At 59.0% G+C, this 15,987-nt stretch overlaps 2 protein-coding genes across 5 annotated transcripts in view; one reads left to right on the plus strand and one right to left on the minus strand.

Moving 5' to 3' along the window:
• On the minus strand, positions 1-7,595 carry SGSH (N-sulfoglucosamine sulfohydrolase). Of its 3 annotated transcripts, XM_019644293.1 has the most exons (8): positions 7,450-7,595; positions 6,185-6,345; positions 4,448-4,553; positions 4,043-4,193; positions 3,559-3,715; positions 3,144-3,225; positions 2,120-2,323; positions 1-1,363 (listed from the first exon to the last, which is right to left on the minus strand). In XM_019644293.1, exons 1-8 carry the CDS (start codon positions 7,544-7,546, stop codon positions 804-806), a joined length of 1,518 nt encoding a protein of 505 aa, XP_019499838.1. In that variant the 5' UTR covers positions 7,547-7,595; the 3' UTR covers positions 1-803. The 3 variants fall into 3 exon arrangements, with proteins under 3 accessions (XP_019499838.1, XP_019499840.1, XP_019499839.1); XM_019644295.1 differs by lacking the exon at positions 7,450-7,595 and having other exon boundaries at positions 4,043-4,107; positions 6,185-7,442; XM_019644294.1 differs by lacking the exons at positions 6,185-6,345; positions 7,450-7,595 and adding an exon at positions 5,130-5,673.
• SLC26A11 (solute carrier family 26 member 11) overlaps positions 6,201-15,987 on the plus strand; it is a 23,769-nt gene continuing 13,982 nt past the window's right edge. The window contains exons 1-6 of one of the 2 annotated variants that reach the window (XM_019644292.1): positions 6,201-6,286; positions 8,778-9,013; positions 9,560-9,752; positions 10,084-10,169; positions 11,976-12,055; positions 13,184-13,326. In XM_019644292.1, coding sequence (XP_019499837.1) covers positions 8,780-9,013; positions 9,560-9,752; positions 10,084-10,169; positions 11,976-12,055; positions 13,184-13,326 — 736 coding nt within the window. In that variant the 5' untranslated portion in view covers positions 6,201-6,286; positions 8,778-8,779. Of the gene's footprint in view, positions 6,287-7,657; positions 7,738-8,777; positions 9,014-9,559; positions 9,753-10,083; positions 10,170-11,975; positions 12,056-13,183; positions 13,327-15,987 lie in introns of those variants that run through there. The other variant, XM_019644291.1, reaches the window with a different exon arrangement.

Here is a 15,987-nt window from a genome sequence, read left to right on the forward strand (position 1 = left end):
TTCAGAAATAGACTTTGGTCCATTTTACTAAAATAAGCAGCTTTTACAGTGTTCCGGCCTGTGGCTCTCCGCATGCCCCCAGGATGGAGTTGGTGGGGGAGGGTGACGGGGGGAGCCCACCCACTAGAGGGAGCAGGTCCCCTTACTGGGTTTTCCCAGACAGAGCTTCTGCCCAGTGGCAGGCGAAGGAGGGGGGGGGTCTGTTCCTCCAAACAGAACAAGCGCAGCCTGAGGTTGGGGGCGCTTCATCCTTAGATGTTCAGAAAGCATGCGTTGTGCCCAACACACGGGGATCAAACTTGTTACCTGAGCCTGCCTGCAATCGGTGGCCTAGTGGAACCCTGCCTGGGGTCGGGAACTTGACCGTGGGCTGTTCCAAGGTTTCCTCCAGACCAGAGGTTAACCAAAGCCAGATGCTGTGTTCCCACCCACCACCCACGTGGCACCTGGAGGCCCGTCTCCTCTCGGGGGCGGGCATGGGGACATCTGTGAGTTCCAAAGAATGAAGAGGGTCTCAAGTCCCGGGTCCCAGCCTTTCTATTTGCAGGCCCCCAACCCAACCCAGGAAACAAGACCCCCCCCCTTGCCTAGACCACCCTTACCTGTCATGGGCTGGGGATCCCACCGTGTCCCAAGGTCCCCCTGGAATTCCTGTGTTGGCACACAGGACAGCAGTGTCCCCTACCATGGGTTGGGAGGCTGGGACACAGCCCTGTACAGAGGCAGAGGCAGGCAGGGCACCAGCATCAGGGAGAGCCCGCATATGGGACTCAGAGGAGGGGCTGTGGTCACTGCCCCGGGCCTCACAGCTCGTTGTGGAGCGGCCGGCACTGGGGCCAGAGCTTCTCCTCCAGGACCCCATCGGGAGCACACACCCAGGGGTCATGGGTCTCCCACTGCCACTTGGCCAGCTGGGTCCGGAGCATGTCCAGAACCTGGGCGTAGCGTGGGTCGGCAGCCAGGTTCTGGGTCTCGTGGGGGTCCCGGCTCCGGTCGTAGAGCTCCCAGCGCTCCCGGTAGTAGTAGTGGTGGAGGTCCTTGTACCAGCCCGTGGGCTGGCCGGCCGTGGTGCGGTTCAGCAGGTCCTGGAAAGTGGGCGAGACGTAGAAGTCCTGGTCGATGGGGAACGGCATCTTAAAGTGGAGGTTGTGCACCAAGCGGAGGTGCCGGTGGTGCACGGAGCGCATGGGGTAGGCCATGGTGACCTCGTGGTGGCTCTGGCTGCCAAAGACGGTGGTCCACAGCGGCTCCGCCTCCAGCGCTGGCAGGAGGGACCGGCCCGTGAGCTGGACGGTCTTCGAGCCAAAGATGGCGTAGTGGGGGTAGGGGATGGAGAGCCAATCCAAGATGGTGGGCGTGAGATCTGCAAAGGAGGCTGTGTCAGCATGACGGGCGTGCCAGGGGCACAAGGTCACGCGGGGAAGGCCTGAGGCCAAGCCACCCTGGAAAGCCGGTAAGCCACCGGCGCATCAGGTCACCAACAGGGAAGGGCTCCCGTGGGCCCAGCACGGTCCTTGCTGCCTCACCCTCTGGGGCACCATGCCTGTAATGGTGGCCCTAACTTCGTGGTATTCAGGATCCTTCTAAAACCCCTCAGACCAGAGAGAGCCCGCACATAGGGGCTCATCTATTCCCTCAAATTGGGGCCAAAGGGAGACGTGGGCCCCGTGCTGCAGGGGCCCAAGCATGCTGCTGCCCTGGCCCTTCAAAGTGGGGTGCCCCGGGGCCGCAGCACTAAGGTCACTGGGGGACTTGTCAGAAATGCAAATTCTCAGGCCTGCCAGGCACTCTGGGGGTACGGTATCTGGATAGTAACAAGTGCTGTGGGTGCTGCTGACGCTCACCTGCGGGCCTGTGGGAAAGCAACAGTCTCAAAGGTGGCAAGACCCAGGCTACAGTCCTAGCTGGGTGCTTTCAAGCTGCGTGACCCTGGGCAGCTCACGTCACCTCTCTGAGCCTCGTTTTTGCATATAGAGAATGGGTGGTGGTGTCCCTTCCTCAGCCAGGTGGTGTGGGAACCGCACAGGGTAGTGGGTGCCGAGCAGTCTGGGTGTGGTGGCCCCACTAACTTTTCACTTCCGCGGTCCCCCCTCCCTATGAGACGCAGAGCCAGCCATACCTAGGAGGCTCACGTAGGCCTCGCTGACCTGGCCCCAGCGCTGCGGGTGCTCTGGGGACGACACCAGCAAGGGCTCAGCAGTGCCCGGCCAGTACAGGTTGGTCCTGCCGCTGGGGAAGGGGATCCCATTGTCCGAAGTGAAGATCACGAGGGTGTCGTTCAGGACGCCTGCCCCACGCAGCTCCTGGAGCACGAGGCCAATCCCTGCGGGGTGGGGCAGGCGAGAGCGGCGCTCAGCCACAGATGGACATGGAGGCACGGGAGCCCCTGTCCTCACCCGGCCGCTGGACCCTGCAGCCTCGTTTCTTTCAATCACCTCGCCCATCCTTCCCACCAGCCCAGGCCTTTCGCCCAACACCCCACCCAGCGTCCCATCCTGGAGCAGGCCTTGCGTGGCCTCCGCCTGAGCCCTCCCCTCCAGGGACGCCGGCCATCCCTCAGCACTTCCGTGTCGCCCCGCTGCTAGCTGCCATACACGGGCGTCCGTTTTCTGGTCTCACGTCTGCCCTTGGAACTAACGGACAGTCTTCTGAGAACAGAGATAGGAGTCCCTCTACGCCTGCCCCCTGCCCATGTCACTGTGAACTAGCAGCACCAGCAGGTCAAGACGAAGGCACCAGCCTTCTGTGGTGGGCTGAATGGTGGTCCCCTCAAAAGGTATGTCCACTCGGAACCAGTGAATGGGATTTTATGTGAGAAGGGAGGCCTTTGCAGATGTAACTGGCACTGATCTCAAGGTGAAATCATCCTGAAATACCCAGGTGGGCCCTAAATCCCATGACAGTGTCCTAAGAGGCGACACAGAAGAAGGCCACGTGACCACAGAGGCACAGAATGCAGTGATGCAGCCATGAGCCCAGCAACGCCTGGGGCCACCAGAACCTGGACAGGGTGATGAAGGACTTGTCCCCTAGAGGCCCAGAGGGAACATGGCCCTGCCGATACCGTGATTGTGGACTTCGGGCCCAGGACGGGAGCCCAGGCTGCGGCACACCCCACCACCGCTGGGGCTCCTGGAACCCACCTTGGTCCATCCGGCCGATGGTGGTGTACTGAGCAGCCAGGTCGGCTCGGGCTGCTGGAGTGTCAGGGACGAAGTAAGGCACCTAGGGGGCAGGTGGGTGCGAAGTCACAGTTAGAGCAGGTCGGCTAGGGGGACGGGCAGACAGGGTGCTGGCCTTCCTCCCAGGGCCTGAAATCATCTTCCTTCCTGTGAATGGATCAGCTCCGAATTCTGGATCTGTTATTCCAGGTTTTTAAGCTTCTCTCTGCAGGCCCCACGGATGGGACCTGGATCCAATGAGTCAGAGGCTCTCTTCTAACTAGGTCACACACCTGGGTGGGACCAGGACTTCGAGCCCACGGGAGGGGTGCAGCTCCACAGATTTACAAGGCAGAGGAAGAAGGGCGTCTTAGGAACATGGGAGGGGCCCTCCTACCAGCACATCCTGTGGGTCATAGGTCTGGGGGGTCCAGTCTGGGATCCGCCCCATGCCGCTGTCCCCGTTGCCAAACTTCTCACAGAAGGTCCCGTACTGGGGCTGGGAGTGTCCGCAGCGGTGGGGGTCATGGAAGGCGACGTAGAGAAAGAAAGGCCTGTACCAGAGTGGGGGCGTGGATGCTGAGGCCAGCCGGCTCACACACCACCTGGCTTCCTACCCTGGGGAGCCCCGTTCTTCTGGAAGGAACATCCCTTGGCTTTGCCTCCTCCCCTAGCACTGAAAGTCTAGCCTCACTGCCTCAGTTTCCCCATGTCCCCTCTTGCTCTGACCAGATTAACTCGAGCCTCTGGAACCTTCTCTACCCCGACTCCACCATCTAGGGACTCCAATCCCAAATAAACACTCTGGGATGTGCGTCCCGGTAACTGAGGTCTGGCCGCGTGAGGAAGGGTAGGGGCAGGGGCAGGGGCCCTCCTCCCACCTGTCATCCTGAGTCTGCAGGAACTTGCGGACAAGCAGCTTAATTCTCGTGATGTTCCGCCCCACCTGGAGGACAGAGCCATTCTCCTCTGTGTACGCAAAGTCGAAGGGGTACACAGTCTCCGGCCCCACGTGCTTCTTCCCAATGATGCCTGGAGGTGGGAGACAGACCTGTCCAGGGCCCCTTCTGTCTCCCACACCCTCCGTCCCCTTCTCCGCCCCCCAAGCCCTGCCGTGGCCTCTACAAAGGCAGCCCAGGCCCCTGTTTTCAGGCCCCACCACCCAGCCAGGAGGCCGAGGTCCTCGGGGACAAGTGCTCAGAGTAGGCAACGCAGGGCTGAGGGTGGCTCAGGACAAGCCACCAGCCTGCCCCCCCACCACACCCCCGTGGCACCAAGCCCCTCACCTGTGCGAACGCCTGCTCGGCCGAGCAGCAGTGGCAGGCTCTGCACGCGGTCGAAGGAGTTGTAGTGGTGGACATCCTGGTGCAGGCCGTACATCCCGTTCTGATGCTGCTGGCAGAGACGCTATGAGTGAGCAGGGCTCTGGCCACGTGGGGGCCGCCCCGGGAGCCGCTGCGGGGCCCTGCGCCTGCCCTCCCCTGCTCACCACCCCCGCCCTGCTGGGACCCGATTCAGACTTCAGGTGGCGGCGCCCAGGGAGATCTCCACTTCTCAGTCCGCACCATAGGTCCCTCCCGTGGGACATCAGCAGGAAACAGACTGGGAGGATGGACACCAGCATTAGGAGGGGCTCTGATTTTCCTCCTTTTGCTTATCTGTACTTTCCAAATTTTCTATTATGAGCACACATCTTAAAGTGAAAAAGACAGCAGCAGGCCTCTTTTTATTAACTGGCTTCCTTACAGTGTGGAAGGAATAACAATTCCAGTAACAACTGCATGTTACAAGCTCAGACTAGAAAGATGTGAGGGGAGAAGGGAAAACCCCACCTCACACTGCGGCCCACTGCCCAGAGCGAGCGTGGGTCACAGCTGCCTGGTAAGCCTGTCGGGAAGTGTCTGTGCCCAGGCCACAGGTCCCCTCTTACGAAGGCCTGTCTCTCAGGTGGGGACGCACTGAGCTCACCTGCTCGCTATCAGATAACATCACGAGATAATATGTTCAGAGTAAGTGCCCGCACACACCCAGGTCCACAGCAGCACTATTCACAGCAGCCAAGGGGAGAAGCACCCAAGTGTCCATCGACAGATGATGGACAGACGAAATGTGCTATGTCCAGACCAGGGAGTATGACAGCCTTGAAAAGGAATGAAGTATGGACACACACGACAGCATGGATGACCTTGGGGACATTATGCTAAATGAAAACAGTCACAAAAGGACAAATCCCGTATGATTCTGCATCTGTGCGGTACAGTAGCCAAATTCAGAGAGTAGGATGGTGGCTGCAGGGGCTGGGTTAGGGCGAGGGGGACTTGGTTCACGGGCACACAGTTTCAGTTTGGGAAGATGAGGACGTTCTGGAGATGGATGGGGGTGATGGTGACACAACACTGCGAGTGTGCTTAATGCCCCTGCACTGTGCATGTACCCATGGTTAAGATGGTACATTTCATGTGTGTATTTCTAAGCACAATAAAAAAAGAATAAGTGGGCCGGCCGAGTGGCTCAGTTGGTTGAGAGCTCGCTCAAGAATGCGAACTCTGAGCAACAGGGTCGCCAGTTCGATTTGTGGCCCGAGCTGAGCTGCCACTGAGCTGCCAACAGGTGGCAGGATGGCTCAGCTAAAAAAACCCAAAAAAAACCAACCAAACAAGTGCCTTAAATGGCAGCTCCATCGTCATGTGAGCTCCTGGGACAGTATCATGATGGGAGTTAACATTGGGCAAGTGCATGCCAGACACCTAGTCACGTGTGGTACATACAAAGTGTAATTGGCCAACCCCACAATCACCCCACGAATGAGGTGCTACTATGGCCCCTTATTACAGGTGACGAGACTGAGGTGCTCAAAGGTAAGTGATTGGCTCATGGTCGCTCAGAGCTGTGGGGCAGGGCTCATGCGTGGGTCGTTGGGAGCCCCTCTCCCGCTGGGAGGGAAGATGGATGCACCCCCAGGGGAGACCAGGGAGGGGGCTCTGCCTCTTCCGTGCCCTGCTCCTGCCTCCTGCCGCCCTCACCTGTGGCAGTCCCGTGAGGAGGCTGGCGCGGCTGGGAGAGCAGCTGCTGACAGAGGTGAAGGCATTGCGGAAGGTCAGGCTGCGGCGGGCCAACGCGTCCAGGTGAGGGGTGGCGATGGCGCTGTTGTTGTAGGCGCCGCTCTCAAAGCCTCCGTCGTCGGCTGAGGAAGGTGGGAGACGCAGAGGGCATGGTGGGCTGGGCTCAGGAGCCACGTGTGGGAAGGGGGACCTGGGGACTGCCGCAGTGGCCGGGGCCAGTGGCGCCCAGTCGTGCTACCCGGGAGGGCATGATGGCCAGATGGGCCAGGTGGGCAAAAGCGGCAGCAGGCATGATGCCCGAGTGGGAACGCCGACAGTCAGGTATGGAACCGGGTGAGCACTGAGCAGGCAGGCACGATGCCCTGGTGGGCAGGGTGCTCGGGCCGGCGGCCTGGGCAGTGCTGGGCTCAGCAGACACTGCACAAAGAGGTGGGTCCCCGTGCAGACTCTCCCCCAGTGTCCCCGGGCGAGGAGGAGGTGACGGGGGCTCCCTCAGAGGAGTGTGCACGTTGCAATTAGCTGAAGGGCCTGGCCAGAGACCACAAAGTTAATCAGAAAACGTGACCCTGGCACAGGGCCAGACCTCAAAAGAGGAAACGACCCGGTTGCCTTGTGACAGCCTGGCTGGTCACTCAAGCGGGAAGTCTTGTGAACAACAGGGTGCTGGGGGAACTTGGGGTTTCTGGGAGGGGACGGGGTTGGGGAAGAGGGCGGGCGGGTAGTGCGGGGTGGCGGGGTGGAGAGCCGACCCACAGAGCTCTGGGGATCTGAAAACCTAGGGGAGGAGATGAGAACCCCAGGGCACTCTGGCTGGCCTCTGGGGACTTGGGCACCAGCCCCCCGTTTTCGGGCTGATCCCGTCTAGGATCTGTGGATCCGAGTCTTGGAAAGCGCCCTGCCTTCCGAGCTGGGGGCCCGCAGGGTTAGCCCTGGGGCACTGGGCACGCAAGGGGGTGCAGGGTCAGGGCCTGCTGCGGCAGTGGGGTGCTGAACGGTGGAGCCCACCCCTGCAGTCCCCACGGTGGGCGAGAACGCCCTGCCTTCCTCTCCGAGGAGCCGCCAACGAAGCGTCTGCGGGCAGCAGCGACGGGAGGCAGGGCGGGCTTCAGGGCCGGGGTCGGTACTGATCGCTGCTGGCGAAGGGCGAGCAGCTGCTCCGGGGGCGACAACAGGCGGCCGTGACGACGGCGCCCGGGGTGGCGGCGGGCTGGCGGGAGCGCACTCACCGAGGACCAGCAGCACGTTCCGTGGGCGCGCCCGGTGCGCGCGACACAGCCCCAGGGCGAGGAGCAGCGCCCAGCAGAGCGGCGCGGGGCGGCGCATGGCGGCAGCTCTCGGCCCCGGCGCTCCCCGCGGTCACGTGCGCGCCAGGCCCCGCCCCGGGCCGGGGGTCACGTGAGCGCCAGGCCCCGCCCCGGGTGACGTGGGCGCGGCCCCGCCCCTCGCTCCCCACCTCTGCGGTTTCTGGGACGGTCGCGGCGGCGACTCGGGGAGAGCAGGGACCACCGCGCCCGGTGAGTCTGCGGCGGGCGGCGGGACCCGGGGCGGGGTGGGCGAGCCGCTGGGGGCGACCGGGGTCGCCGGAGGTGGGGGGCAGCGTGGAGTCCGAGGGTGAGGGCTCCTTCCGCGAGGACCCCCGCTCCTCACCCACCGCGTCCCCACCCAGGTCCCCGCCGCTTTCGGCCTTGCTGGGGCCGGGGACAGCGCCGTCAGCCAGTGTGGGGTCCCCACCCTTAGACGCCGTGGTCGGGGCAAGGCAAGGGCTTCGGGGGTGGGCGGTGGGTTCTCTCCAGAGCAGCCCGCGGGGCCCAGGCAGTGGGGTGCTCTGGGGCCGACTCTGCGCGCAGGGGGCGCCAGGGCGCTAGAGGATGCTTGCGCACTTGGAATCCGTAGAGGGGTCTCTGACTTTTTCCCAGAACCAACTAGAGCCCTCGGGACCCCTCTAGGATTGCGAATGCCACAGGTGGGGGTTGGAGTAGGGCGCAGCCTCAGGATGGGAGATCCCCCCACCCGTGCCGCAGTCAGCCGTATTGGGGGGGGCGCCATGGTGCGCACTTGGAAATCTGGGGTCCTCAGGGCCTCCAGTCCCCCCACACACCCTGCCAGCTAGACCAGGGCGCCCCCGTACCCCGTGGACCTTGCCTCTCTCTGCACTGCTCCCTGAGGAGAAAGGGGTAAAAAAAAGGAAACATTGTCCCAGGAGGACAGACCTTGCGTGTCATCAGTGTTTAGGTTTCTCGTTGGGAAATCGCTTATGACTGTTGCGGACAAGCACTGATGGAGGGAGAGAAGGCACCTGGGGTTTGGGCCGCAGGGATTCAGGGAGGGCAGTGAGCAGGGGAGGGTCCTTTGGCACAGGCTGTTGGCTTCCTCTCTCAGAACAGCAAGGTTGGGGGATTTAACCCACCCGGCTCAGAGCCCCTCCAGCCCGGGGGGAGGGGGCGGGGGAGACGGACTGGACCTCTCCTGATGCCCCTGGACTCCCTCCCTATGGCTGGGTGTTCTGAAGCCCGGACCCTGACTGCTGGTCTGTGTCCCCCCATGCCCACCCCAGGAATGTCATCTTCTGTGAAGGCGCTGGGTCAGGCCAGGCCCTTGGGTGCCGGCCTGGCCCCGATGACCTGCTGCTGCTCCCTGGCGACCCTGCAGAGGTGGCTGCCCTTCCTGGCCTGGCTGCCCCACTACTCCCTGCAGTGGCTGAGGATGGACTTCATCGCTGGGCTCTCGGTGGGGCTGACAGTCATTCCCCAGGCACTGGCCTATGCGGAGGTGGCTGGACTCCCACCCCAGGTGAGGCGTCTCCCCCTGCTGGCTGCCCCCACGTCCCCTCCACACCGCCTGACCCCACTCTGGGCCGAAGTGCCTGCCCAGAAGCAGAGCAGAAACGCATGGTGTCACCTCCAGACAAGGGGGGCACCCAGGGCTCAGTCCCATGGGGCCAGAGAAACCTTGGCTTACAAGCTAGAGCATGTGACTGCCTTTGGGCGGACACACGCCCTGTAACTGCTCTTGTCACGCTGCCACACTGTCATTGGGCTAGCTCTGGATTGCTTAACGGGGCCAGCAGGATGGCTCATGGAGCTGTAAGCGCTTTCTCAGACGCACAGACCCGACGTAAGCACACGGGCCTTTGTGCTTTCGCAGGCGGGTAGGTAAAAGGTCCCCTCATCACTGCAGAGCCACAGCCGTGGGTAAGAGAGGGTGAGAGGTCTCCCTGCCTGTGGGAACCGTTGTGCTGCAAGTCCACAGTGGGCACCACAGAGCCGTGCTGAGACGGCGACCCCAGGGACCCGTGGGCGTGTCTCCTGGCTGCTCATCGCCCTCTCTCTCCAACAGTACGGCCTTTACTCTGCCTTCATGGGGTGCTTTGTGTACTTCTTCCTGGGCACCTCCCGGGATGTGACTCTCGGCCCCACGGCCATCATGTCTCTCCTGGTGTCCTCCTACACCTTCCACGAGCCCGCCTATGCCGTGCTGTTGGCCTTCCTGTCGGGCTGCATCCAGTTAGCCATGGGCTTCCTGCGCTTGGGTAAGATCTTCGGGCTTCTGCCGGGGGAGGGGTGCTGAGGTTCTCTTCTGGGGAACCGAGGCACCTGCCTCCTGGCGATGCCCTGCGCTCAGCATTTCCTTCTTCGCGTTCCAGGGGCCAACCCTGAGGGTGGGGGCACCCTCAGCCCCCAGCGCTTCCCTGTTGTGCCCAGGGCCTCAGACCCTAGCCTCCCCTTCCTGCTCTCCAAACCAGCCCACACAGGGTGTGCCGCCCACCAGTCCGTAGCCCCACTCCCACCCACACCAGCTCTCCCCGCCCACGTCCATGGTGTCCTCTGGGACCAGCTCACTGTTCTCTCTTGGCTGGTCAGGGTTCCTGCTGGACTTCGTCTCCTGTCCTGTCATCAAAGGTTTCACCTCTGCTGCTGCCATCACCATCGGCTTTGGGCAGATCAAGGTAAGGATGTTTGTTGGCACCGGGGTACCTGCTGGGTAGGAGGACCAGTATGTGCAGGCTAGTCCCCGTCCTGCTCCAGAGCTCAGAGCACAGCACTCGCGTGGGTCTCCATGAATACAGTGACCGCTTGGGGAGGTGTTGAGTGATGGTCAGGTTGCACAGCAGTTAACTTGGGAGGCCTGTAATGACAGCCCCTGCTCTTGTCGGAGGTTTTACGCCAGGGTGCTCGGTTCACCTCCTGGAGTGGTTCTGTTCTGCTGCCCTCACCGGGCACGAGCATACCGCCCCATTTCAACCAACAAGCGACTCCCCCACGCTAATTTAGGTAGGCGGTTTCATTTTTGCTTTTTCCAATTTCTGTTTAATATTTTTCGAATGCCGTTCTTCTTTTTATTTCTATTTAAACATCTGTAAGAAGTACTGGAATCAGTGATTGCTCTTTATCTGAGAATGTCATTTATTCTCCTTCCACTGGGCTTTAAGTTCCTGGAGGCAGGAACTGCTTTGCTGTGCGTGGCATAAAGTAGCTGTGTGCTCAGCTGGGTGTGCTGAACTGTACAAATGAAGCCTAGGGGCCCCTGGTGGCAGACGCAGGGCCATGCCCGTGCCTCGTGACCTCGGGTCACCACCCCAGCCTCTCCAAGCCTTGGTTCCCAGGGCCAGGCTCTGCTCCAGGTTGGCCTGTGAGTGAGTCTCCCCCAGTGGAGGAGACGTGTGTGGGAATAAAGGAGCTGATGATTCTGTGTTCTTCCTGTGTGCGAGGTACTGGGTTACACACTTTCCCTGCGTTTAATTCTCACAACACCCACGGGAGGTAGTTTTACCATTACCTCGGTTTAGAGAGGAGGAAACAACTTAAAAAGGTGAGGGTGAAGGCCACTTAGGTGTTAGGTACACACGTCAGGGTAAGCTTGGCAAATGCTGTTTGGTGGGACGGCCTGTTCTTTATTCTGGAAACCGTATCCTTTGTTTTTAGTGTCAAGAATGTTCTTTCATACGATCACAATGCACGTGGAGGGTGTCTTCTGTATGCTTCGGTACTTAGAGACCCTGGGCCCCTGAAGTCAAGGACATGACAGCCGTCTGAGAGCCCCTGGGCTTGGTATGGGTGGGGGTCCTCGTGGGTGTCCACCCACCCCGGTGCCCTTCCCCTTGGGGGTCTGAGTACGATGGGTTTTGGGGCCCAAGGACCGAGCTGGCCGCCTGGAGTCGGGGCCTCCAACGCCCCCAACCCGGTCTCAAACGGGATGAAGAATTAAAGCAGAGTGGAGCCCCTTTTTCCTCCCGAGGACCCCTGAAGGCCGGGATCACGGTGGGAAGCCCGGGCTTGGCTGGGGAGCCGCTTCCCTGGACGCCCTCGGAGCCCTCGGGGCGGTTCTGCCCATCGGCCGTGATTTTTCCTTCCGGCAGAGGGTGGTGCCAGTGGGCGGGCCTCCGGGTGGTAAACGCGGCCTTGGGCCAATGTCGGTGGGGCCTGCACAGCGGGGGGCGGGCTACTGAGTGACCGACGTAACCATGAGCCAATGACAACAGTCTGCGCTGTGGGCTGCGGGCTGGACCCCTGACTAGGGCGGGTCAAACCTGTTGCCGGGACTGATTTTCCTCAGAAATGAAAATAACTTGTCATTGACCGCAGACGTTGTGAAATGCCCTTCCCCGGGATAACTTTGATCTGTCCTCTGGGGCTTTGGAAGGAGCAGGTGGTCCCTGGAAACCCCTGAGACGTGCCCCCAGGAAGGGCCCCGGGGGAGGGGCTTCAGGCCTTATTTGGGGAAGGTTGGCTGACCCGAGTCTCTGTTTGAACAGAACCTGCTGGGACTCCAAAACATCCCCAGGCAGTTCTTCCTGCAAGTGTATCACACCTTCCGCAATATTGGAGAGACCAGGTACCCTGCTGGCTTTGTTTCTGTTCCCCGTGAGGAAGCTCTTCTTCCAGGCCGCCCTCTGGCCTCCTTTCCTTCCGCTTCCGGGTGGCATTTATTCCATCACCCGGGGCCTTGCTGCTCCAGCAGTGGTCCCCAGAGCAGTGCCACCAGCGTCACTGGGGAGCTGGTTAGGCTCACAGGTCTCTGGTGGGCCCCGACCAGCTGAATCAGGGTTCCCGGGCCCAGCTGGTCCGTGTGCACCTGGAAGGATGAGATGTTCTGCTCGAGGCAACCTGAGGGCCGGACGCTGTGAACCCAGGCAGAGCTGCCTTGGGCGGTAGAAGTGGGAAGAGACGTGCAATAGAGAAACAGCAGGCAGTCTGTCTCGCAAAAGGTTCGTAGTTCAGTGAGGAAGACCGAACACGGGGCATGGGGAAGGCAGGTGCCCGGGGACGGACAACAGGTGGAGCAGTGGTGAGAGCTAGGCAGCTGTTCGTGGGGTTCCTGCATCAAGCACTTCCCTCAGATGGAGGCCCCCCCCCCCCCGCCCCAGAGGGCGGGCAGGTTAAAGGGACAAGCAGGAGATGCTCCTAGGTGAGTCCAGCTGGACCCAGGACACCTCTCTGGCTGGAGGAGCGAGAGAAAGAAATGAATGCTCAGGGGTTCGCATAGGGGGTGCTGCCCGCTGGGGCCTGGAGGGAGTGGGGGAGTCCCTGTGACCTTCTCTCCTTCTGATCTGTGGCTGAGGCCTCCCCAGGGCTGAACCTACTGGAAGCCAGGGGCTCCCTGACCCAGGCCATGCCACCGGTGGGGGTCAGCCTCCTGGGGGCAGCAAAAGTGGAGACCTACTGGGTGGAGCGCATCATAGGCTGTCAGGAGTGAACCTTCTAGAACAGACGAGGCACGTGTAGCCCAGAGAGCTATGTGAAAACTTGCGCTTGTGGCCCTGCTGCCGTGATCGCGGCCTTGACTCCCAGTCCTGCACGGGCCTGTGTACTTACTGAGTTTTGAAACAAGCGTTGAAATAGATTTCTGAGGAGAAAGCAAAAGAGCAGTCGAGAGAGAAAGCTCTCCAGCAGAAGTGGCCGCCGTGGGCCAGGAGGCGCGTGCCGCTGGCCAGGTGGGGTGGTGACCGGCGTCTGTCTGCAGGGTGGGCGATGCTGTGCTGGGGCTGGTCTGCATGCTGTTGCTGCTGCTGCTGAAGCTGATGAGGGACCACACGCCTCGCGTGCACCCCGAGATGCCGCTTGGCGTGCGGCTTAGCCACGGGCTGGTTTGGACCGCCACGACAGGTGAGGGGCCTCCTGGCTGGGGAACCACTCCCGCAGCCATGCTGCACAACCTGGGCTGCAAGCTGTGTTCGCCCTAGGAGCCCCGAGCCCCACTCCTAGAAGTTCTCATGTCACTGGTCGGGGCGTGACCTGGGCACCTGGATGTTTGAAACCCACTGGTTCTGATACGCAGCCAGGGCTGATAACATTGTGCAGCTAGAATTCTCAGGTGCCTTTGCCCCCAGGGGACATTTGGCAGTGTCTGGGGACATATTTGGTTGACACTACTGCACAAGGCTCCTATTGCATCCAATGGGAAGAGGCCAGGGGAGCCGTAAGCATCCTGCAGCTGCTGTGAAATCCAGCCAGCACAGCCTCCCACCGCAAAGAACGATCTGGCGCCAAGTGTCAGCAGTGCTGAGGTCGAGCGAGAGACCCTGGTGTGTGGGCAGGTCCCTCGGGGAGACAACAGATGCCACCGAGGCCAACTGCTGGAGGAAAACTTTGCTTCCAGGGTGGAATCAACAGTTTCCATAAAGAAAGTCTGCAGTGAAGGGTTCGTGTGGCATCGCTGGTTGAAGGGCCATCTCTGGGGAGGTGGGGACCTCTCATCAGCAGTCCCTGTGGCTGAGCTGCCAGTTGGTGACATCCAGAGAGGAAAGCAGGGACAGGAGCTGGGGTGTGGGTAGCTACTGGACTTTCTCAGAGCTGAGCGGGAATGGAAATCACCCCGCTCTTGGCCCCTTGCTTCTACCGCCATGAAACCCAGTCAGCTGTAGGCGGGAGGGGGTGCTAGATCAGTCACTCAGTCACTTCCAGCCGCCAGTCCCCAGAGTTGCTTACCAGACCCTGCTCTGCAGACGGAGGCTGTGAGTAAATGCTGAGAGCTTGGAGGGTGGAAGGGCAGCACGCTTAGGCTGAAAACACCTGGCTTCGAGTCCCCTTTTCGCCACTTACCTGGCATTTGGTCCAGCCCGAGTCCCTTGACAAAGTGCCTGAGATTTAGGTCAGGCATCTGTAAATGAGTGGAAATAGGCAAATAGTCTGTTCTCTAAAATCTCGATGCTCAAAGTGTGGCGTCAGACCAGCAGCCTCGACATGCCCTGGGACCTTGTGGGAGATGCAGACTCTCAGGTCCCGCCCAGGCCTTTGAGTCTGCACATCAGCGTGCTGGTCATCTGACCCGTGGCCACGCTGCAGCCTGAGGACTGCCGCCGTCCCCTCTCCAGAACGGGTAGCATCATCTTCAGAAACTACTGACCAAGCTTCAACTGTTTGTTTTTTAAGTCACCGTTTAAGCTTCTATTTTAGCTGAGTGAGGACAGGTTAATCTGAGCAATACCTTGTGTTTGTTTAGCACTTAGTAGGAAATTTGTTTCACAATTTGTACCTCCCCTGAGCCCCATTACGCCGTTGTGAGGTAGACAGAACACTTGTCACTTCCCCCCTCTTGCAGATGAAAAGGGGAGCCTTGCAGAAGTTGAATGAGTTGTAATCTGACAAGTAGTGATTTATGGCTTATAAAGCACTTGACAGACATACTGCTTTTGATTCTCATAAATGTCTCCAGGATTGGATATCACTTTCCCCATTTTGGCTCTGAAAGGTAAAACAGACAAACCAAAGGAGACCTCTCAAATCACACAACTAGGACAGAGCAGAGCGAGGACTTGCCCCCAGGTGATCTGCCTTTTTTCCTAATCAGTGGATCTAGAAGTTTGTTGATTGTATTGATCTTCTCACAGAACCAACTTTTGATTTCATTGATCTCAGTATTTTGTTTTCTAGTTCATTGATTTTTGTTCTGGTCTTCATTATTTTCTTCCTTCTGCTTGTTTTGGGCTTACTTTACCTGTCTTTTTAAATTCTTCAGATGGAAGTTAAGGACTTTGAGACCTTTTTCCTTTTCTACTATATATAGATGTTTAGTGCTGTAAATTTTCCTCTTGGTACTGCTTTAGCTGCATTCCACAATTTTCATAGGTTGTGTTTTCATTTTCATTTAGTTCTAAAAACTTTAATTTCCATTTTGACTTCTCCTTTGACTCATGAATTATTTAGAAGTTGATTATTTAATTTCTTCCTTCAATCGGGGGGGCCATTTTGGAGTTATTTAGTTTCAAAGATCTGGAGATTTTCCAGTTAGTATTTTGCCATTGATTTCTATTTAATTCCATTGTGGTCAGAGAACATACGTTGTATGTACATACACATATCAAATTATAATTTTCTCTTGAAATGATCCTCTTTGTCCCTGATATTGATACAGTTACTCCAGCCTCCTATGAGTTAGCACATATTTTCCCACTCTTTTACTTTTAACCTATTTGTGTCTTTATGTTTAAAGTGTTTTTGTGAGAAGTGTGTAGATGGGTTTTGTCTTTTACGTCACTCTGACAATCTGCCTTTTAACTGGGGGTGATACCTCTTACATGTAATATGACGATCGGTGTGTTTGGTTTCTGCTGTTTGTTTCCTGTCTGTCTCGTTTGTCCTTGGTCCCCTGTCTACAGTCTTTTGGATTGAGTATTTTCTGATTCCCTTTTATTTCCTTCATTGGCTTATGGACTGTACCTACAGTGTGTTTTTTTGTTTTTCTTTGTTAGTGGTTGCCTTAGGGTTTATGGTATACCTCTTTATCTTATTGAAGTATTTATTCAACTTCCCGTTGATACAAGAACC

The sequence above is a fragment of the Hipposideros armiger genome, unplaced genomic scaffold (genome assembly GCF_001890085.2).
Source record: "Hipposideros armiger isolate ML-2016 unplaced genomic scaffold, ASM189008v1 scaffold_87, whole genome shotgun sequence".
NCBI lineage: Eukaryota > Metazoa > Chordata > Mammalia > Chiroptera > Hipposideridae > Hipposideros > Hipposideros armiger.

Bases quoted from the DNA above. Each gene is read 5' to 3' on its own strand.
- SGSH (XM_019644293.1), bottom strand. From the start codon at position 7,546: ATGCGCCGCCCCGCGCCGCTCTGCTGGGCGCTGCTCCTCGCCCTGGGG. The intron at 4,194-4,447 runs GTGAGGGGCTTG...TCCCACCTCCAG, and splicing joins CCGAGCAGGCGTTCGCACAG to GCATCATTGGGAAGAAGCAC. The intron at 3,716-4,042 runs GTGGGAGGAGGG...ACTCTGGTACAG, and splicing joins CTGCAGACTCAGGATGACAG to GCCTTTCTTTCTCTACGTCG.